Source organism: Cryptomeria japonica, chromosome 10 (genome assembly GCF_030272615.1).
Source record: "Cryptomeria japonica chromosome 10, Sugi_1.0, whole genome shotgun sequence".
Lineage (NCBI taxonomy): Eukaryota > Viridiplantae > Streptophyta > Pinopsida > Cupressales > Cupressaceae > Cryptomeria > Cryptomeria japonica.
Window position 1 is genome coordinate 659,144,684 of NC_081414.1, and position 24,255 is coordinate 659,168,938.

At 39.4% G+C, this 24,255-nt stretch overlaps 1 protein-coding gene across 2 annotated transcripts in view; it reads right to left on the reverse strand.

The window, feature by feature from the left end:
• LOC131073369 (probable lysophospholipase BODYGUARD 4) overlaps positions 1-24,255 on the reverse strand; it is a 141,176-nt gene that overhangs the window by 43,276 nt on the left and 73,645 nt on the right. For both annotated transcript variants that reach the window (XM_059213029.1, XM_059213028.1), the window contains exon 2: positions 22,811-22,897. In XM_059213029.1, coding sequence (XP_059069012.1) covers positions 22,811-22,897 — 87 coding nt within the window. The remainder of the gene's footprint in view (positions 1-22,810; positions 22,898-24,255) is intronic.

Consider the following 24,255-nt stretch of genomic DNA (forward strand, 5'->3'; position numbering starts at 1 on the left):
CTTCCATTCATCTAACCAACTTTAAAGCAAATGAGAAGTAGAGATCATGCAACATGTTGAATTAACATAGAGAATTCACCATAACTTCAATGAAAACTACATGTATCTTGCAACAAGATCTTGGCAACAATCTTTGCCTTCTCCTCCTACTCTAACTTTTACTTTAACTTCTAATTCCTAATTGTTGTCTATTCTTCCACTATTCTCTCTTAAGCCTCTATTAACCCTTTACAATGAGAGACTTGAACCTTTTATAGTGCTCTCAATACAATTCAATGGCTTAGATTGATTCACAATCAATGGCCAAGATTACAAAATAGAAACCCTAATTTAGTTTTGTTACAACAACTCCCTTTTGGCCAATGAGAAAATTACATTTAGGTCCAACAATGAATGTGAACCAATAGAAATTGAGGTTAGGTATCTCAAACTTTGTACCTCCATGGGTGAGTCAGGTACATTGCATCTAGACACGTTGACATGGAGCCTCTTGATGGTTGGTGATGACAAGGGTGCCACCTCAATTTGCTCCGTAGACTTGGTACCTCATCACATGTGTAAATAGTCGAGCAATATCTCTTGATATTCAGCATCTCCAAGCTTAATATGATGATGATGGGTCATATTCCCAAATTGTATCATCTAAGCATGGTCAAGCAAACTTTCTAACTTTGCTTAGTTCTTCTACCTCCTTAGGAATGAAAATTATTTCCTCTTGACTATCTTTCTTGTCTTGGTCTTTCTTTCTATCATCCCTCTTATACCTTAGATGTATTTGACCTTGAAATGTACTAAATTCTGATGTTGTCTTTGTTAGAAGTACAGTTGCTGTTGCACCAAAAGATCGACCTGTTAATGCCCGATACAACCACTAGACTTATAGAATCCACAGGAGGGGTTAAGCCATGTCACAAACCCAAGCGCTGCGCTACACAACACAAGGAAACCAAAGGCGCACACCTTGCAACAATCCCCCCCCAGTGCAAGCAAAGGGATTTGAACCTATGACCCAAGCTCTAATACCACTTGTTAGAAGTATGGTTGTCGTTGCACCAAAAGATCGACCTGTTAATGCCTGATAGAACCACTAGACTTATAGAATCCATAGGAGGCAGTTAAGCCATGTCACAAACCCGAGCGCTACGCTACACAGCACAAGGAGACCAAGGGCGCACACCTTGCAAAAGTCTTTGTTGTAGTTGCACTTTCTTCATCTTGCAAAATAAAACAAGATGTTGATGAATCTCCCTTTCATGTCCTTGAAGTGTCCTCGTGTTGAGTTTTCCTTGCATGACCTGATTTGCTTCTTTGTGCATTCATGTGAAGTCTTGTTAATGTATCAAACAAAGCTTAAGTCTAATTTCGCCTTCTCAAATCTGATTCTGCTCCTCAAACACGCTCAGATCTGATCTCTACTCCTTTTAATTTGCCTTGGAATTGAATTCCTTGTCCTTGCCTTGGATTGATGAATCCTCCATGTTGCAATTGTAATGTTGAAGTTGTAGAGTCTATCATCTTGCTTGTATAACTCTTGATGTTGATCTTTTGACACACCACCCTTGAGACCCTGATGCTAGCTGCATTGGCATCCCTCTATGAAGTCCACTTGCACTTGAACTTTGGCCTCACATCCTCATGTTTTGCAATCAGACCTGCAAAAGAAAATTAATTCAAATTAAAACATTATGAATTAAAGAAATAATTATTAGATGATTTACAAATTTAAGTGTGAAATGTATGTTGCATTCAGGCTTTCACAGGCCTCATTCAGGTCTGGCCTTTGGTTTAATCTTCCACATGCCTTAGGCTTTGTGTTCACATATTTTGGTCTGGGCCCATACGTTTCATATTATCTCTCAATGCTTTCAAAGGGATGAAATTTATCTTTTAATATTCCCCACATTTCATGCTTTGCTCCCCCTTAAGGCTAATCTTTATGAGTCCACACATTTCAATTTTGGGCCAAGAGTAATCTTTATTTTCTCAATAAGATGAAGATAGGACCACCCTCAGCACGTTACCTTTTAGATCTACCCTTTTACATATCTGATTTAGGTCCGCATGCCCCAATTTAGGTCTACGCCTTTGATGTTTTAAGTCCACACGCCACCTTTAGGTCTTCTTCACACGTTATACCTCAAGATCTCTCTTCATACGTTGCCTTTTAGGACCACCCTTATACGTTTCATGTTTAAGTCTCCTTTGACACTCTTGATTCAGGACCTAGGCTCTCCAAATGTTTGATTTAAGCATGCATACTTTGCACCTTTGATTTGGAGCCACACATTTTGTTTTAGGACCTATGTCCTGATTTAGGTCCACGCATTTTGCTTAGGTCAAGACCTAACTTTGGGCTTACACGCTTCATGAGGTCCTATCTCCATCTTCTCAACACGTCTCAGCTTGCTTCTCCTTCACACGTTTCAAATTAGGGCCCCTTTGCTGCATTTTAGGCCCACATGCTTGACCTTAGGCCTGCCCTATTTGCTTGGGCGGATTTTCTACCCCTAATTCCACAAACTGGGGCACATTTTGCCCTCTCCTTTGCACAATGTAAGGCACAGATTTCATGTTCACTTACAACACTTGATGTTGGGCGCATTCTTGTCATCCAATTGCCCGACTTACCATGCTAGGGCGGCTTTTAAGGGTCCATTTGCACAAAATCTAGCTAGGGTGCATTTTGATGGCCAATTGCACAAGCTTGGTACAAATTACATGTTCAATTGCACATGTGGAGGGCGGCTTTTTGATAGTCATTTGCACAAATTCTAAGGGAAGGCACACTTTGACCTAGTGTTTGCACAAATTTTGCATGGGAGGGCGCAAATTTGGTGTTTGATTGCACAAACATTTCTTGCTTCGGCAGCATTTTGCCATGCAATTGAACAAACCAGCTTGCTAAGATGGCCTTTTATGGTCCATTGGCGCAAGTAGATTTGTATTTCACCTTTGCCTTAGACAAATCACTTATCAAGATGATCATTTTGATGTTTCCTTTCCTCAATTCATCTCTAGCTTAGGCGCAATTTCCAAGGCTGATTTGCACAAATACCTCATGATAAGCAATCTAGTGACAAGACCACACCGTGAGCAAGATTTTGCCTTAGTCAAATTTTACCTTGGAAATTTTGGTAAGTTCAACATTTTCACACCTCATCATTTTGGATAGTTCACATCATTGAAAACAATTCTTGACATCTATTTTTCAAACCTAACTTTTGCCATACCAAACCCTAGGACCCATCCATATTTGCAAAGGAGACCCTACTAACTGACAAAACCCACCTCCACTCATAAGTAAAGGTTAACAACTAGAAAACTACTACCAAGCAAAACACTAAAGCAAAGCGAAAAGTCGAGGTCCCCATTTGCAATGGGACGATGTGTGAAAACGTCACAACATCTAGCGCCACCTCGAATAAATATTCTTGAACATTTCAAAGATAAAGACTCAATCCATACCTAGAACCTCTAGAAAATTCAACCCAACCTATCAGGAGACTAGGAAGCATACTCAAGGTGGAAGAAGAATCCCAAACCAAATCAAGGTACTTAGTCTTCGATTACCCATGTGTGTGCGAATCCATTCATTCCCAACTCACAAGAACAATGTGACTCTTAGAATCCACTGTGACTAGCTACGTGGTTAATCTAAATTCAAAAGCATCTTGGATAGAGCCTCGCTGCCAATGAGCGTCTATAGCCCTGATGAGGTTATCGTCGTTATCTCACAAATATTGCTCCATTGCCAGCCAGGCGTCCATAGTCCCGTTAGAGTTACTCGCATGTTCCCAAAGCCAAACACTTTGATATTTCATTTTTTCACTTCTTTTCTTCTTTTCTCTTGATTTTCTCTTTTCTTTTCTTTCTCATTTTTTCTCTTTTTGATGATACTGCTTTCTTTTCACATATTTTCCACACTTGGCTTGTAAGTAATGAAGGTCACTTGGGTTTGAGAATTAAAGTGGCGCTGAAGCAGGATTTTAGATTTTTCACTAGTCACGACTTCACCTAAGAAACCACAATGACTTAGAGCAATTTGATTAAGCGTGTAAAATATAGTTATCGAAAGATGTCGGTATCAAGACACAATAAATGATTTCTTTTTGAGTCAAGTACAAGTCCTAACCAAATGATGAAGTTAGAGAGGAACAATCTCGGATTCAAGAGCGCTTCATAAGTTGATATCTAGGAAATAGACCGAACATTAGATCCAAAATGCGCCAGTGTATGCCGAATCAACACAAACACCTTTCTCACAAGTGAAGGCTCCCACTTAGGACACCTAAACTAAGCAACGATTGACAAAAGCAAACTAAAACTAAACCAAGCAAACTAAGCTAAAGAAAGCAAACAACTAAACTACCTGAGCCACATAAGAAATTTGAGCCAAATGACAAGGCAAATTAAGAACCTGGCTCACTCAAGCAACTAAACTAAAACACACAAAAAGAAAACCTATTCTAAATTTTAGAAAATTTTATTATATTTCTATTTTAGAAATGTTGATTGTTACATATGGTATCAGAGCTTCCAAGTTTGACACCGAACCTTGGGCTCATCACCCAAACCTAGATAGAAATTGAAACCTAGCTATCGTGCTTCACAGGATGTGGATCCGACGAACACCTCAAAAGAAAGTCCAACACCCTATGTGTACCCAACTCTGGAAAATCTGGTTAAATCATGACTACACATGTTGCTCTACCCCCTCTGACACGGAGACCATGGCAGAGGCACTTAAGCGGCTTCGTAGAGAAAGGCAAGAATGGACTGTTGCCAATAAGGTGGAAGTCAAGGCAGCCATTTTGAAGGAATTCATAATAGAAACTAAACCTATGTTAGAAAAACCCTTGAGAACAAGGAAATCCAGACTGAATTTGTGAAATGTCGAGTACCTATCCCTAGTTACAAACTTGTACCTTTCTCTAAGTTTAGTGATCAAGAAGAACCTATCACAGAAAGTGATAGCGACTCTGATTGAGAGTCGAGGAAATTTTGTAATTAAAGGAATGTAAACCCTTTTTGAATTAATAAATAAAGTTAAAATTTTGAATTGTATTATTCTGATATTGGATACACTCTTGTTATGTTTATATTAAATGAAAACTAAAATGAATCTAATAAGCATAAATTAATTCTCTTAACCGGGAAAATAGATAGGTCATGGATCATTCTGAAAACAATAGAGGAGAATCCGAAGACATTAACATGGCCATGATGAGGCAACTCTTGGAAGTTATGAACTCAATCTAGATTAGATGACCTCAAAGGAAGTTTGGGAGTCAACGAGAACCTAGAGATGAAGAATCTAAAACTCGGTCTAGGGTTAATGCTGATATACAAGAGCAAACCAGGACAACTCATCAACATGAGGAGGAATAGGTAGAGACCTTAGACTTCAATACCAAGAAGAATGAGCTAGCGGATGATCTGTCCATGAATAAGATCAAACCCCCTAAGTTTGAAGGATTTGCATCTAGGGACGCCGTTGAGTAATGGCTTACTGAGATGGGGATATATTTTGAATTTCGAAATTACTTCAACAACTCCAAAGCAGCCTGGGGTGCTTATCAACTCTCAGAAGAGGCCGCCACTTGGTGGGAGAGTAAAAAGGCTGAGATGGGACTTAAGATAATAGAAATTTCTTGGGAGTAGTTTGTGGGAGCTTTCAGGCAAATATGGCTTCCACAGATGTTCTACGATTAGAAGTTGCAAGATTTTCAAGACCTTAAGCAAGGTGAGATGTCCATCAATGAGTACTGGGAAAATTTTACTAGATTGATCAAGTACATGCCCCTTGTACATCAAGAGGAAAACTATCGAGTCAGGAAGTTCATTATGGGACTTAACCACAAGATAGGAGGAGGAATAGATGTGTTAGCACCCAAAACCATGGACGAGGCATATGAAAAGGTGGTGAGGCAAGAGCAAAGGGTGAAAAGGGATGATACCTTTCGTGATAAGAATCATAAAAAGTTCAACTGGAATCAGTCCTCTCCACACTTTAAGAAGAAGAGCTTTAAAGGAAACAAAACTGATCATAAGAGGGACAGAAAAGGGTTTAATAACAACAATCGAAAGGAAGGTGATCATGGCAACAAGGGTTCTAAAAAACGAGGACCCCCTAGTGGGTGCTTTACCTATGGAGGAGACCACTATGCCAATCAATGCACTGCGAAGGGTCAAGCTGGTCAACAGCAACGAAATTCATTGTTTCCCCAACATACAACATTTCAGCAGAGGATCCATGTAGTAGTGGATAACAAGCAAGCAAAGTACCAAGTTACACTGATTGAAGTGCCAAGTAAGCTCTACAACAACTCCATCACGGTGTTGATAGACACTGGTGCTACATAATGTTTTATTTCGCCTAAACTTCTTAGTAGATTTCCAAAAAGAACTGGTTACATGGCTAATACCTAGACTGTAGAATATGCCAACCAGACGAGAGCTTGAGTAGAGCAATGTCTGTTCGAAGCTAGGGTTGAGTTACCAGGATTCATGACCAAAGTAAACCTTTACATGGCTCCCTTAGGGTCTTATGACGTAATTTTAGGAATGAATTGGTTGAGGGAACACAAGGCGGTTGTGGACTGCTTCGCCAAGAAGGTAGAATGCAATGATGATTTAGAAAATCGGGTAAGTTTCCAAGGAATCCAACATGGAGTCATAGTTCAGCAAATATCTGCCATGCAAACCAAACGATGCAAAAAGAAAGGTTTCCAGTTGTTTGCTGTCAAGATGGAAGAGGTTCAGGAGCATGGGGAGTCTATATACCAGGATGATTTGATGGACTATGAGACAACCAGTTATAGTGGTAAGAGGACAATAGAAGAAGACAAGAATGTAGAGACCTTCATAGAAAAATACCCTTATCTGCACGATTTTTTAGGATGTTTTCCTTGAGGAGTTGCCTAGATCACCACCCAAGATAGTGTTGGACTTCTCCATAGAACTAGTGCCAGATGTCGAACTAGTATCTAACGTTCCCTATCAGATAATAACAGTGGAGCTGACCAAGGTAAAAGCACAATTGCAAGAACTCATAGAGAAGGGGTTAATTCAACCAAGTGTATCACCATGGGGAACCCCCGTACTTTTTGTTAAGAAGTAAGATGGAACTTTGAGGTTATGCATAGATTATCGGATGCTCAATAAACTCACCATCAGGAATAAATATCCACTACCTAGAATAGATCATTTGTTTGATCACATGAGGGGTGCCGCAATATTGACCAAGATAGATGTACAGTCACGTTATCATTAGTTGTGGTTGAGGGAAGGAAGATATACTTAAGACAACATTCAGAACTAGATGGACACTACGAGTTCATGAACTTAATGAACGGTGTTTAAGGATTGTTTGGACAAGTTTGTGTTAGTATTCCTGGATGATATTCTGGTCTACTCAAGGATTGAGAAACACCTATAGCACTTGCAAATAGTTCTACAATGTCTTCATGAGCATAAATTGCATGGAAAACTATCCAAGTGCACCTTTTTACAAAACCAAGTACAGTAATAGGACATATAATCTTTGTAGAAGGAATAGTTGTGGACCCGGAAAAGATAAAGGCTATCATAGAATGGCCAGTACCTAAAAATGTACAAGAGGTGAGGAGCTTCATGGGATTAGCTAGGTATTATAGAAAGTTCATAAGAATTTTTCCAAGATAGCGCATCCTATCAACTCCCTCCAATGGAAGGGAAAGAGGTTCAAATGGACATAAAAGTGTTAGAAGGCATTTGAATATCGTAAGGAGAAATTGACTACTGCACCCATTTTGAAGGTACCAGATCCCGAAGGCCAATTTGTGGTAGTTACCGATGCATCAAGTGAAGGTTTAGGAGGGGTTCTCATGCAGAATGATCAAGTGACTGCATATGAGTCAAGGAAGCTAAAGAATTATGAGAAAAATTATGCACCACACAATTTGGAATTAGCAGTGATAGTACACGGTCTACAAATGTGACGAAATTACCTTATAGGAAACCCCTTTGAACTACAGTCGAATCATCAAGGACTGAAATACATATTTACCCAACCTAACTTAAACACCAAACAGAGAAGATGGTTAGAGTTAATCTCTAACTAAGACTTTGAAATCAGTTATATTAAGGGAAAGGAAAACAGGGTGGCTGATGCATTAAGTTGTCAAAGACATTTGTCATCTATGGCAACCGTGAATACGGATCTCAGAACTCGGGTACTACAATATTTGGAAGGTGATGGATTTTACAATTGGGTACAGGGAGCCTTACGAAGTGATTGCCAAGAAACCTGATATGAGGGATACAACATGGAACCAAATGGTTTGTTAAGGTATCAAGGAAGAATGTACATACCTGACTTTCCAGGATTGAGGAAAGTAATATGGAAGGAGGTACATTTGACACCATACTCGAGACATCCTGGTATGACAAAAATATTAGCAGATGTTAAACCCTTGTATTTTTGGAAGGGAATGAAGGACACAACAAGATTTGTAGCAGGTTGCTTTGAGTGTTAGAAAGTGAAAACACAACATCAGCATCCCTCAGGATTACTGCAACCCCATGCCATACCCAATTGGAAGTTGCAGATTATCAGTATGGATTTTGTGCAAGGTTTACCCATGACAAGAAATAAGCATAATGCAATCGTTGTGGTAGTTGACAGACTTACCAAAGTAGCACATCTCATACCTCGGAAACTGATTGATGGAGCACATATTATTGCCCGAAAACTTGTTCTAGAAATATTTCAACTACATGGAATACCTGAGAAGATCATCTCCGACAGAGGTGCCAGGGTAACATCTAGATTTTGGCAAACATTATTTGCAGCATTGGGAACACAGCTAAACATCAGCTCAACATATCATCCAAAGACGGATGGTCAAACAGAAAGAGTAAACCAAGTTTTAGAAGACCTCTTAAGGATGTATTGCATGGATCAGTAGTATAAATGGGAAGAGTACCTTCCTTTAGTAGAATTTTCTTATAACTCATATCAATCTGCCATAAAAATGGCACCTTTTGAAGCATTGTATGGTAGGAAATGCAAAACCCCCATCAATTTGGATGGGTTGGAGGACAGAATCACCCTTGGACCAAAAATGCCTAAGGAAATGGAGGATCAAGTGAAGTTGAACAAGCAAAGGTTAGCAAAGGCTAACGATCGGCAAAAGAGTTGTGCCGACGCAAAGCGGACCCCTAGACAATTGTGGTAGGGAAGAAGGTTCTCCTTAGGGTAAAACCACAAAAAAGTTCCATCAAGTTTGGTAAAGCTTCCAAATTAGCCCCGAGATACATGGGACCATTTGAAATCCTGGAAGTCATTAACCTAGTAGCCTACCAACTTGCTCTACCACTGGCTCTTGCCCAATTGCATAATACTTTTCATGTTTCTTATCTTAAGAAGTATGTAGCAGATTTTGAGCACATGATTGATTGGAATTCCTTGCAAGTGCAGGATCCAAGAGTGGTTATGATAGAACCACTTAGAATACTCGAGGTGTGTAAGTTGGACCTACGTAACCTCAACGCAATGCAAGGTCCAGTGGAACCAGTATGCAGAAGAAAATGCCACATGGGAAGATTGTGAAGAAATTCATCAGAAATTTCCTCATCTATTCAAAAACTATTGAATTTTTCTTTCAGTAATATGAACTTGATAATGTTTGCAATTTTAATTTATGTTTAATAATCATCGAGGACGATGATTCACAAGGGGGGAAATGTGTTACATCCCACTTCCCTAATTTTATAAATATTATTAGGTCAGTATGATTGGATAAAGAGGTTAATATTTATTTCTCATGTAAATGAAAATACTTAATGAATGGGAAATAATTGAATAAATAGCTTTGATAATTGATGTTTCTTATGTAAAAATTATTAATGGTTAAGAATTGACTAACCGATTTTCTTTCATGCAAACAAGTGGATGCAGAATGCGCACTACCTATGAAAGGGAGGGAGAGTATCATCAAGGAGAGGATTGCAAATACTAGAAATGAGCATTGCCAATGAGTCCTAGGTCCGGTTAATCGGACATACATCTTGAGCATCTCAGCCATGGTATAGTAAGGTCCATATCACCCTATTGATGTCGACCTCAAGTCAGTTTGTCACCATTGTACCATCAAGTAGTCAATTATCCTATGTTTGAGCCTACTCATTTGTTGTGTTGGATATTTTATTAATGTTTCTCACTCTCTTTTGTCAATGGAGAGAGGATATAATATAATAATATCCACACACGTATGTTGGAAACTTTACGTATGGATATTAATATATCCATTCTTGTTTTATGTTTATGTAATAGTAGCATTGCATAATGTATTGTGCTTCATGTTAAAGACCACTGACAGTGGACATGGTGGCCACCAACTTGGTGGCCAAGCTTTCTTGTAACTATTGAACGTTTTGGTTAAAGATGTTGGTGTTTGGCAAGCGTTTCATAGAAAGTTCATTGTTATGTTGTTGTTCTGAATGGGGGAGTATTGTTATGTTATTATGTGTTAAGCTTTGAGCTTGGACTCAGTGATACTTCCCTTTCGGGAGACATATATTGTGGTCATGTTGCTTTGGGAGATACTATTGAATCTCTGCATTGAGAGAAGCTAGCTTTCAAAGCTTTTGCATTATCATTTGTTGGGCGGCTCTCAGTGTGCTATGAATATAATACTGCGTGGATAGTTGTTGATTGGGGAGAGAAGCCAAGGTGGTTGTCTCAAGCTGTGGAAGCCTTGAGGCAGATTTCTCTCTGTCGTTCTATAAAATGCTTTTATCATTGATAATTGTTTGATTCTGAAAGATACATTTGGATACGTATAGTTGATGTATAATCTGCAATCAGTATTTTGTTTCAACATGTATTGTAAATACATCAAAAGGTGGATCGGTTTGTAGACTTCCTTCAGCATACTAAGTCATAGTATGGCTGGAGGAAACATTGCAAATCCATACCAGCCATGAAATAGACGGATGTGTTTCTCTTGTGGTTAAATTGATTTTAACTGTTGAGTTTGAATCCTCTATTATGGGATCGAGTAATGTATTCTTGCTGAGTTGTATTGTTTACCTGTAACTGTTTATAGAACAAATCAGACAGTGTTCTTTAAATATGTTTTTCCATTTGTCTTATTGCATAAGACCAGACTTTGTGATTTTAGGTTAAATCTATTATGTATCTCGAAGGATTGGTAGTAAGCCAACTTGATCAATGTAAAACATCTTGTTTACACTATAGCCTAATAAGAATTCATGCTTGAATGCTTAAGTCAATTTCTTACCTAGGAGAGTATAGGGAAGTCTCTCTTGAACTAGTTTATACATTACCTATCTGGTAGAGCCTTTTGATGGTCAATTGGACCCATGTGCTGATGCAAGTATACATCCTTTCTTTGTAAGCCGAGTAAGGGTGGTGAACATGGACAGCACTCAACGTGCTAATTATCAAAATCTTGGCCGAGGGAGAGCAACAGATTGCATGCATCTGTTAGTTCATAAGAGTTATATGCACTACTAGCCAAAGAGTCATACAAGTTAGGAGGTACCTTCAGTGTATGATTGGTCAGTAAGTGTAGATTCTAAACACTAGGCTCAGTGGCTCATTGGCATTGTTCCATCTTTTATCTGTGTTCCTCGTGAAGGGTCGGACCCTTTCGATAGGAAGCGGCACGGAGGACTTAGGTCCGTGGTTGGGCGGAAAAGCCCTTTATGATGCTCTCCCTCTCACTTATGTTTTTGTATAAGTTTGGTATCGGAAAGATAAAACTCTGTAATCTCTTAACTCTCTCTCTATCTACTTTATGTTGTGAAAAATGAAAAGAGTTAGTTAATGTTACCAATCATTGATATGGTTAGTTACTTTCAGTTATGTTAGTTATTATGATTTCAATTTCAGTTGAACATGTATTAAAATAAGATTTTAATTTCTTAGTTTAGAAAATTTTATTATATTTCTATTTTAGAAATGTTGGTCGTTACAACAAGTATACATTGATCACATAATTATAAACGTAAATTATAGTTGAAGGAAATAGCACACTTAGATATATAAATATTGTCAAATGTATACAATACTCATGGAATATGAAATCCATGACATCAAATGATCCAAACAAATATCAAAACAATAACTGTAAGTCTATGGCTCAAAGGAGTCTGCATCCCTCCTATGAAGGCATCTAAGGTAGGTCCCACTAGCTAGTGGGGGTTTGGGAGTGATCAATGGAAGCACTAATGGATTTGAGGGGTAGCAATGATAAGCTACACAAGGTGTTAGATGTGAGAAAAACCCAACGATAAAAGGGGTGCGGAGAAACATGTTGTGACGTTTTCACACATTGCCCCATTGCAAATGGGGACCCCCACTTTTTGCTTAGGGTAGTCATTTTGTTAGTTGTCTAGGTCTTTAGCCTTTCAGTGATATCAATATTGTCAATGTTACGCCCAAGCAAGGATGAAGAGTCAAGTCACTGTGAAATAAGAACAAAGAGAGTGTATGAGTAGTATTTGCAGCATCCAACGTTTAATGATCATACCCTAAAATCAGACCTTACGCAAGCTTATCAGACCTAAAGGGAGGGAAGAATTGAATCTCAGCCAAGAAAAGAAATAAAAAATTTGACTAAGTATTGCTCTTAGTGCAAATTCCATACACTACTGGATTTTGCGCCCTCCCTTATGAATTTGTGCAAGACAACATGAAATTTGCGCCCAACATTGTGCATAGGTGGGATGAAAATGCCCCCAACTAGGAATAGGTTTTCACCAAGCGTGTGGGCTTCATGAAACATGCAGACCTACATTGAGGAATGCATTGTAATGTGTGGGCCTAAATCAAGACATAAGTCCTCAATCATAACGTTTGGGGAGATGAAATTGGTCTTGACCTAAGCCCAAGCATGTGAACTCATAAGTGAAACGTGTGGACTAAAGCAAGATAGGGGCGACCTAAATTGGAAGAAGCTAAATTGAAGCGTGTAGAAGGGTCCTAACCTAAACTAAACGTGGCCCTAAATCTGAAAGTGCAGACCTAAATTAAGACGTGTGGAAGGAAGCCCTTAATCAAAGCGTGTAGATCCCAATTTAAGCCTTGACCTAAATGGCATAGGGCAGATCAAAAATCAAAGTGTAATATGTGAAGGAGAAGGGTCCTCACTTAAGTCAAACATATGGCATAGAGCAGATCAAAAATCAAATGAAACATGTAAGGTTAAGACCCAAAGTTGGCATTTGGATCTTGATTAAGATGAACAAACCTAAGTGAAACGTGATAGAGGAACCAAAGCCCAAGGCATGTGGAGTGTTAAACATGGGACCAGACCTATAATAGGGTAACTTTGATTTAAGGGACACAAGTAAATTCACTTCCACTTCACCCTCTAAACCCCAGCCTGCCTCATGATCATCAACTTCCACTTGCACCATAAAGGTCTGACCATCGTAGCAACATTTCCACTTGCCCCCTAAAAGTCCATCCATCCTTAGAGACTGCCACTTGCTGACCAAAACCCTGACCATCATGAAGAAGTCTTCCCTGGCAAATCAGAGATCAGACCTGAAACATAAGGAAAGTCAGTCTGGAAATATCTCGCAAACCCTCTCCAACCTGTGAACAATCAGAAAACAAGTTGGAAATATGAGATCAGACCTCATTGCAATATCAAAACCAGACCAAAAACAAGCATGAAACAGACCTAGAATACTTCTACTTCACCTTCAAAAACCTGATAGTCTTTGAGGATTCGAATGCGACTTTGATGTTTGATCAGGTAAAAGGAGTTCGATGAAGAGAAAAACTGATTAAGATCAGTAGCTTGAAGAAGTCAGCACACTTCCAGTTCACCATCAAAAGTCTAGCTTACTTCCATTGGATGACTAAATGCCCAACCACCTTGGGTTTACTTCCACTTAGCATCAAAATCCCCGGCCGCCTTGAGCTTACTACCACTTCATATCAAAAAGTCTGGCGGCTTGCTTGACTTCCAGTGACCCTCCAAATCCATGGACTTCCAGTGCACCCCCATTACCCCGACAATCATCATGCAATCTTCCAATTGCACCTCAAAATCCCAGCCATGCATGAAGTTGGCAAGATTAATCCTTGGTGTGGAGAAGAAATGTTGAACTTGCTCAATCTAAGATGCTTTGAAGTGAATTGAGTGAAGAATGCTTGAAATCAGCAAGTTTTGGCAACAAGGTAGAATACTTCCTTTACACCTTGAAATCCACCGACTATCTTCCTTCAACTTCCACTTGTTGGTCAAATCCACGACCATCAAGGGCACACTTCCACTTACCCTTGAAAAGTCCAGCCATCTTGCATCAACTTCCACTTCATGTTAAAAAGCCTGGCCTACCTTATCAACTGCCATTTACCCCTCAAAAGCTTGGACTTATTTTGCTCACTTCCAATTACCATCAAAAAGTCTGGCCAGCTTGGCATCATTTCCACTTCAGGCCTAAAAGCCCGACCTTCCTAGCAGTCTTCCACTTCATGTTAAAATCCACGAACCAAAGCTTCAAAATCAGATTAGAAAGACAAACTCGGATATTAGTAAGGGTGAAGTCTCAAACTGAAAGCATGAGCAATTAGACTTCAAAATATCAACAGACTAGACCTTTAGGCATTGCAAAATCAGGCATAAGATCAGAAATCAAAACATCATTTCACCCATTAGGAAGGCTTGGAAATATGTGAAAGTTGTTTATATCATGTGTGTTTGATGCTACCTTGTTTTTTGTTGCAGGGAGTCGAGGGAAGGAGCTGGCTGCAAGTAGCATCATGGTCTGGTGCAAGAAGCAAGCACGAAGAATGATGGAGGGAAGGCATCACAACTTGGAGGGATCAAGATATTCAAGGCTCAAGGAATCAAACACAAAGACAACAATGCAAGAGAGAGGATTCCACAAGGAAAGATATCAAGCTAAGCAAGGAAGCTAATATCTCTATAATAAAGAACACTCCCAAGATTCATCAACATGGAAAGGGAAGAATCGGCATGGAGAGCAATGCAAAAACAAGGTCTAGACATCATAAGGAAGGAGTTTCCACACAAAGGAAGGAGAATGCAAATGTGATCAAGGCAGAAGATAGTTCCAGAAGAGTTGATCAAAGCTAGAAGATGATTCAATTTGGGAATATCTCCCACCATCATCACTTCAAGCGCATGGAAATGTTGAGTATCAAGAGATATCGCCCAGATCACAAACTCTTGTGATGAGTTACAAGGAACAAGCTGACGTGACGTATAGTCATCATCAGCCCAATCACATCATTCCAAGTCAAGGCGTCCAGATTCAATGCACTTGACTCATCTATCGAGGAGGATAACTACCACATGTGGAAGCACAAAGGTCAATGTACCTAACCACATCACTCATTGGTCGGCATTCAAGGACATGTGTCCTATTTATTGTAATTTTATCATTGGTCATGCATTTAATGCTATGTAATGGGTCTAACAAACCCTAATTAGGGTTTCTATCTTTCAATCTTAGCCATTGATATGGATTTGATCCAGGACATTCAATTGTATTGAGACCTCTATATAAGGCTCCACTCTCATTTGTAAAGGTTAATAGTTAATAGTGAATAGCTAATAGTTCAATAATAGAGAACAACAAGCAGTTAGAAGTAGAGTAGGAGAAGGCAAAAATGATTGCTAAGCTTGTAAATAAACATCCTTTTCATTGAAGACATGGTGGAATGTGTTGTTTCTTCTACATATTGCATGATTTCTTGTTGTATCCTCATCTGAGATGAAGTTCATTGATTGCAATGGAGTAATGTGTGGATGTTGATAATTCTTTAGTTCATACTAATTGTAGTTGGATGATTTTCAATTGCAGTGCATAGTTAGCCTGAACATTAAAATGTGCTAAGTTCAATTGTGGATGAGTTTATTCAAGTTGCGCCAGTGTATTGGGTATTTGGATGAATGATTCACAATATGAAAACCTTTCGTTTCCCTCAGAAGATTGCATCGGCCTTGTGTAGCTATTGGTAACATGGTGAAGCAAAGCTCGGTTGAAGGAATGTGTCCATCCAAGCATGATTAATTACTGTCATTTATCTTAGGAATATATTAGATCTCTCTAAACCAGTGTTCCACGAGCATTGGGGACGGGTTTCCGGGACGGGGGGACCAAGGGCCTAAGTTTGGGGACGGCAGCGGGGGGGTGGCAGGGTGGTGGTGCTGATATAGTAATACATATAAATATAGTACTTGAAAAACTAGTTTTGAAAAGATGTATGACTGTATAACAGTATAAGAATTACATTTCAAATGAAACTATAGGAAATTTGACATACTAAATCTAAATACCAAGATTTCTTCAATGCTAATTGCTAAATAATATTTGACAAATGAAATTGTCAAATTGGAGATTTCTATTATATCGAAAACGGAAAATATGAATATTTGATGCCATTGCAAATTCTATAAAGATGATTACATGATTCATCATTACAATGAGTAGCCAAATACAAATACTAATAGCATTACAAAAGAGACTAGAGTCAAAGACAAAATAACAAAATGACAAAACTCAAAATGTAGCTAATGGAGGCCTCTAATCATCTGCAAACTCCTCCTCACTAGAACTGTTGGACTCCTGAAGATCAAGATCCCTCAAGCTCACACCAACCAGCCCTGCATCTGAAGTGGTAGGATCATCCTCATCAATCTATGAAGGCTCCTCTGGCTCTACATCCCATCGTGCCGCTGGACTCTCCTTGTACAAAAGTGTCCTGTGGTCCCATTGGACACAAAGCACTGTGTACAGCCACAAGCTTCTCTGCTCTCTTAGAGGTAAATTTGTTCCTGTTAAGAGAGTGGATGAAGCTATATGTAGACCAGTTCCTCTCAGCAACTGAAGAACTGGAAACCTAGGATAGCAAACAGATGGCTAGAGTGGTGGTCAAAGATTTTGGGGCATGACAATTCCACCACAAAAGTGGGTCTTCCTATGCCATAGTTTCTATATCCATCTTTGCCACATCTGAATAGCCTCTAAGAGTGGCAAATCTTCCCCACTCAGTGCGAATTGTGTCGACATCTCTGGAATCAAACATCTTCTATATGCACCTAAAGAAACCCGCCTTCACCTCATCATCCTAAATCGGTGTCACTCTACCCGGTCTAGCCTTGTACCACTTAGGATTCAAGGCAAAGGCATCCATATGCAAAGGAGTGTTCAACTTGTCCCATCTGCGTTGAATGATAGGCCGGATTTGCTCATTGTAGAATGCTAGAGAGGGGTCCTTCACTCACATAGCAGCCCTCATCTGGTCAAGCATAGAGTCAATGCACTCATAAACCTCTCCAAGATTAGGTGCATCCCCATCCCCATATTTGATCACCTGGAATACTGGAAAAATGATGGAGACAATGTATTTTGCATCAGTCCAAAACACATCACTCTTCACTATCTCCTTCACCCTTCTCCCCTGCTTTGTCTTGGCCTCAGCCCACCTATTCCACTCATTAGTCATAACCATGAGTTGCAACGCCTCTTGCATCTCAATCATTCTCTCCAAGAGAACGAAATAGGATGCGCATCTGGTCTCAACTGGTTTCAAGAACTCCTTCTTCGCAAAGATCCTGAAGAGTCCATGTGAAGTGTGGTGGTTGAAGATGAACATCTGCACATCTCTCGCATCGGTGACCACTCCTCTAATCCAGTCAATCTTCCCCATGTCCTTGAGTGCATTGTTCATGGCATGCACACAACATGGGGTCCACCAAATGTGTCTATAGGCTGCCTCAATGAGTCTCCTTGTTGCTCTACACACATGGGCTGCATCTGTCACTACTTGGACCACATTTTGTTGCCCAACCTCCTCAATAGTCTCCCTGAGGACCTAAAACAGAAAATCAGCATCTTTGTGATGCCCTATACAATCAATTGCTCTAAGGAAGTATGGGCCTTCTACACATGTGACCATGATGTTAATGAGTGGACGATGGCTAATGTCCGTCCACCCATCCATAACTATGTTGCATCCCGATGCCACCCAACATGCCTTCATCTTCTCCATCAAAATGTTGATCTTGGAATAGCACTTATCCAAGATCAAGGTCCTCATTTTCGTCTCACCTGGTGGCGCATAAGATGTTTCTCCCTTTGCCACCATAGCCATCATCTCCCTATAATAAGGAGACTGTGTAACATGAAATGGAATGCCATTGGCAAAGAAGAACTTGCCAATGGATTCATCTATCTCATCTCTTAGTTGCACATTAAACATATCAGCAATGGGATTACTCTGTGGTGTCTGCAACCTACGTTTCCCTGCCCTGGCGACACCAGAAGTGGAAGTGGATGGAGATTCAAACATCATTCCTCCCATCTACGAAGCATGATAAGTATGTGGCGGATTCTGGTTGTGCTGAAGGGCTGCCCTAGCAAACAAAGTAGTAGGCATTGAAATATTTGTGTCATCTGGAACCCCCCAAAGCCTGTTAAACTCAATCTGTACTTTATATTTTTAGCTTCCTCCAAAAACTTACAATGTCTCACACCTTTTCCTATCCAAAAAAGAAAGTGTGCATTCACCCTACTGATGCTACCAAACCATTCAGTGTCACAAATGTTGCACTTCCACTTCCTTGTTCCCCCACCGAAATGTGATGTGCCTTGTACTGATATTCTTGAAGCAAACTGTTTGAGAGGAGACTTAGGATCAAAAGGACCCCTAGCATACAGCGCCAACAACTCTAAAGGGCAACCTGTACTAGCTGGTGCACTCGCCATAGAACTAGATTGGGCTCCAAGATCAGCCCCATGGTCACCCCCCTCATTTTCAGGTTCAAATTTTGAATCATTCTCACTATGAGAATGGATTTCCATCTCATCCTCACTCATGTCTTGGGAGCTCATTGTGAAATTGACACTACATTTCACAAAATAAAAATAAAAATAAAATCAACCTAGTTTAACAAATAAATTTATTTTCCTATTCATCTCAAAATCAGATTTGATGTTGAATCCTGAGGGCAAAATGATGAATGAATCATTCATCATTTTGCCCTCAGGATTCAACATCAAATTTTATTATTTTTTATTTTAATTTTTAAATAAAAAAATCATAAATTGTAAATTTTATTTTCAAAATTGAAATTTCAAATTTGTTTTTCACAACTTATTAAGAAACTCATGATGACGGAAGGGGGTGCAAGGAAAGGGTGTTGACTAAGAGCCACGTCCTTGCACACAAGACCATTGAAAAAGGTTATAGGGACAGGATTCCCAGGGGGAAGAAGGCATCGAATGATAAGGAAAGAAAATAGAGATCGAAGGATATAAGCAGATTGTTGTATCTTGCTGCCATCGGTATGTTTTATTCATAAATTGTTATTGTATCGAGGCTTCTTTCTAAGAATTGTTCTGCAGTTATATATTTATAATAATGTTTGAAAAATAAATGAATATATATATATATATGTCTTGATTAGAAAAAATAATAATATTAGATTGTAAATCAGAAAAAACTCTTACAGTAATAAACATAAAGAAGAATATGTATATACTATTCATTCTTGCTGCTATTATCAGTATTTATGAAGATGGGGATGAGGTGTTCCAAAGAGGGGGCAGTCTAAATCCAAGCAATAGGTTAAGTCCCAAGATAGGGTGGGGATCGGCGACCCATAAGCCTTGAGGGTATAGACCCAAGACAAGTAAGGGCTTGGATCTGTAAACTTTGAGGGAACCTATTGTAGTTGGTCTCTAAGCGCTTTGGTAACATATATAGACCATTCTCCCTTAAAACTGAAGTAGTAGCAGGGTTTGATATCTATATTAAGAACTATGAATAATGAATTTAATTATCTAATGAGGAAGATAAATAAGCACTTCTTAATAACTAATAAGTTGAAGAACATCAATGACTGGTTCTCATGATTAGTCTCTCAATCAATTTTATAGTATTGAAATAGGTAAATTATGTTAATCAGGTAGGGGACATGTTGATGTGTGTTTTATGCACATAACATTTCAAAATAAAATACCAAGGTAATTTACCCTCTCTTGAACAAAATCACCTCAAATGCTAAGGGTAAGATCAACTAAAATGATTCCAAGGTTTCTACATGTCAGATCTTGACGAGTGGGTAACTCAATGGTCAATGTGAATTGTTGTGTTCACTTGGGGACTTACACAAATGTTAGGGTTATCTTCTTTGATCATGAAATATGTGGAATAGGTGTGCTGACAACTCAGGATTTAGCAATGTAGTTCCAAACTTAATTCTTACTAAAAAAATGGGCAAAAGGAATAGGGTTCAGGAAATCTATTCTAAGCCTAGGAATGTAGGAAATGATGAACAAGTTTAGTGGAATCAAACTAGGCAGGGTCTCACAAACAGGTATTGACACAAGCTTAGTGCAATCATCTAAGGTATACTCAAGGGTTTTCAGACTATTACCATCAAACGTTGACACCATCCAAGTTGATGCTTGTCAAGGGACGCATAATAGTTGAAGTTAAGCTTACTCAAATTTTCAGTCGACCACACAAGGCGCACGTACCAACGGTAAGAGGCTAGTGGTATGGATTAAGGATTCCACACAAATATATTCAACAAATCTTTCGCTCAATCTAATAAACATGAAAACAAATTCTAATCTAACTTGGAGGAATTGAGAACCATGAATGCAAAGACAACATTTGAAGAGCAAAATCACCAACAATTGAACAATGATTTAGATTCAAATAGCTGCAGCATATACCAACAATTCTACAAAAACTCTCTTACAAATGAGAGACAAGGAGGTATATGTAGAGTCTCTTACAAAATGGATGGCCAAGATTAAAACTAAATCAAGGGCCAAGATTATGCCAACAAAACCCTAGAATTGCCCTAATTAGGGTTTACATAAAAAATGGTGCCACCAACATGTGGCCCAATAGAAAGATACCTAGTCATCAAATAGGGAATCTTCTAGAAGATTCTTCCCTGCATCTCTCTCTCTCCTAGCATACTCCAAGAATCTAGCCAATACAGAATCTAACTCCTCCATGGAAATGCTAGGTAAGGTATCTTGCTGCAAATCAATCACGTCCAATAAATCCAAGCAAGCGTCCAAAGTGTTCTCCCAATCTGGCATGAGCTTCTGCAAACTATGAACATGAATCAACAAAGAGACCAAATCATCCATCTGACTCTTCTTCAAAGAGTCCAACTGAAAAAAAAATACAAGTTTCATCTTGTCTCTTAATTCGGCTAAGTGTAAACCACTAGCATCACTAACATCAACACCCAATAATTCCTCAATTGAGGCAAGGATCTTCATCTGAATGTCTTGAATCAATCCTTCCATCTCTGTACAACTCAGTTGGGCGCTCTCATAAGTTGATTTCTTCACGGCCAATGAACAATACCAGCCATGGAAATCATACCTGTCTTCACTATGCACAATGCTCTCGCTGATCAACGTGGACTTAGGAATCTTCTTCAAAGCTCTGAGGCATGGAATAGTGCTCTCCTGGATAGGCCGGAATTCTTCCCAAACTCCCTCCAAATACTGGATTCTAAACATGAGCCCTATTGTCCTATCATATGCCTGGACAAACTAAGGAAATCATCCACCTGTTTTCTTGCACTCTCAATCCACTTCTCCACCTCCAAGAGTGTATCTCTCGCAACCTCATAGTGTGAATGTAGTCCATGATCAATCGCAATAGGGGAAATAAGGGTGGGATTCTTACGCTTTATCCCCGCAATATACTCTCTAAGTCTGATATTCTCTTCTCTGTACTTCTCCTTCTCTTCAATTTCTCTATCTAACCTTGCATTGATCGCCCTAAGGTTATCACCAACCTCCTGAAACTCTTTCTCTCTTGTAGTACAGCCAAGGGCAACTGAAGTAATCTGAAAATCCATAGGAGTAGCAATGTCCGCCGTCACACCTCCAATAGGAATAGCCACCTGCGCAATCCTCATTCCTGTCTCATCTCTAGCTATGTGTGACAAAATCTCATCTCTCTTGGGTTCTTTCTCCTTATTGCTCCTAGCTAAGTAGTCATCAATGTTATCAATAGGCTGTACCTCTATCATCTTCTTACTCTTTTCCATACTTTTCATCAGCTAATCAGGAATAGCGGATATCTCATTACCATCATCGAGACACATATCTCGATAAAGCCCTCTCAATGTCGAGATAACATCATCATCATCATCAGGATTACTCCTAGTCAAATCATATATCTCATTTCCCAAACTTACCTCCAAAAGGACAATAGGGGATCCCGGCTAATCATCATTCTCATTTGGTGGAGCAGATGTCGCTGTGGCATGTTGTAGCGTCCTAAAATTGTGACACTTGCAATTTCGACTGCATTTGGGTCTTCACGATGGCGGCGCAACGTTGAACCTGAATGGAGACCCCGAAACCTGTTTACGACACCAAAAACTGCATCTTTTTGCACCTTGGCCTGATCCCTCCTTGCACCTTGCTGTCCCGGGAGGTGGGACCATGGCGCTGTTACCTATTTTTCGCTCCTGGCTGAAAAATAGGTTGAGAAATGCTAGCATGAACAAAGGAAAGCTAGTGTTTACTAATTCTCTATTTTTTTTGTGTTTTAAAGATGGTGTTTCTAAGTACTTCTAGTCTGTAACAACAAAGAGAGAAACATCTCATTGCAAAAGAAAGTATTTTATTCATATTCAAAATTGCGTCCCACACAAGGAGCCGTGGGACTAGCTACGTGCATCCAGTACAGAAAGGAAATATACATATATGTATGCACAAGTACAAAGGAAAAAATGAGGAAAGGCATGTCAAGAATGGAACCAGTCATTGCCTGAATGACTGGAACAGTTGAGGTACGCTCGTCGTCGCCTTTGTCTTGCTGCTCCACCCTGGTCCGTTGATGCTTTCCTTCTGATATCTGCAAAAAGTTGAAACAAACAATGTGTTAGAACATTTTGTTCTAAGCAATAGCTGGCTGCATTTCTGACATATGTACTAATGCACGCATATATATATATGATCCCTACATACATCGAATGCATATAACTCGCATCACAAAGGAATCTCCAAAGGCAAAAAATCAGATCAAAGGAAAGTCACCATAAATATGCATTTTTGCTAACAGGTTTGTTTCATGTGCAGGAAAAGGAAAAAGGACAGTTTGCTGGTCATAAAATTCACTAAGATGAGTGGAGATGAATGCGGCTCCCACAAGGGTTGAGCCCAGCTCATGTGAGGAATGGCAAGGTTTCATACAATCAAATCATGTCAGGGCTGGTAATAAAAGGAAGAAGAGTAACAAAAACGCAAGTATGCAATCACATTATCAAATATCTGCCTATGATCAACATCTACAAATGATCAACAAGACGACATTTTATGCATCAAGCCTAAAAGATTCTTATGATAAGCTGGAAAAGGCGTGATTGATCAGACATTTCAACAAATTCAAGACAGCTGCGTCCTTGGAAATAATATGCAGATTTTAAGAGAATAATGTTTAAATGGCAGCTACAGTTTTCATAAAATATCTATTTTTAATGCACAGCATTGAATGGCAGATGACAAAAGGATGGTTTCTAGTGTTTGTTTTTCACCATTTTCAGTCCAACAGTCATTCAAAGATGCACACAGCAGTAAAGTTATCAAAGGAGTACACAGTGGTCATGATCAGACAAGGATGTACTTGAATCAGCTGTGAGTGTCAATGGCAATCAACTTTTAGAATGGTGAGACAACCAAAATGGGGGCACATTAAAGATCTACATAGAGCCATTAAACTTTGTGAACCAGCTACGATAAGCTCAGACCCTGAATATCGCTATCTTGGACCTGGTTTAGAGGCACACCTTTACTACACAGACTCGGGAACATGTTCAGCATTCATTGCCAATACTGATCAGACAAAAGATTTAGCTACAACATTTAATGGAAACACTTATAGCTTGTCTGCATGGTCTATGAGCATCCTTCCGGATTGTAAAAATGTTGTCTTCAATACAACAAAAGACACCACTGATTACTTGTGGTACACAACAAGTCTGCAGGTTGAGGAAAAGGAACCATTTTCTAGTAGTGGGTTGCTGCCAGTGCTAATAGTTGAGTCAAGGGGACATGCAATGCACCTCTTCATCAATAATGAATTTATAGGAAGTGGACCTACTTGCAAACCATGGAGTTAAACAAGTAGAGCAGGAGATGGTAGGATCAGATATGGCAATATGGACAGGGCTAAAGGAAACAATCTCAAAAGAACAAGATATTCATGATGGACAA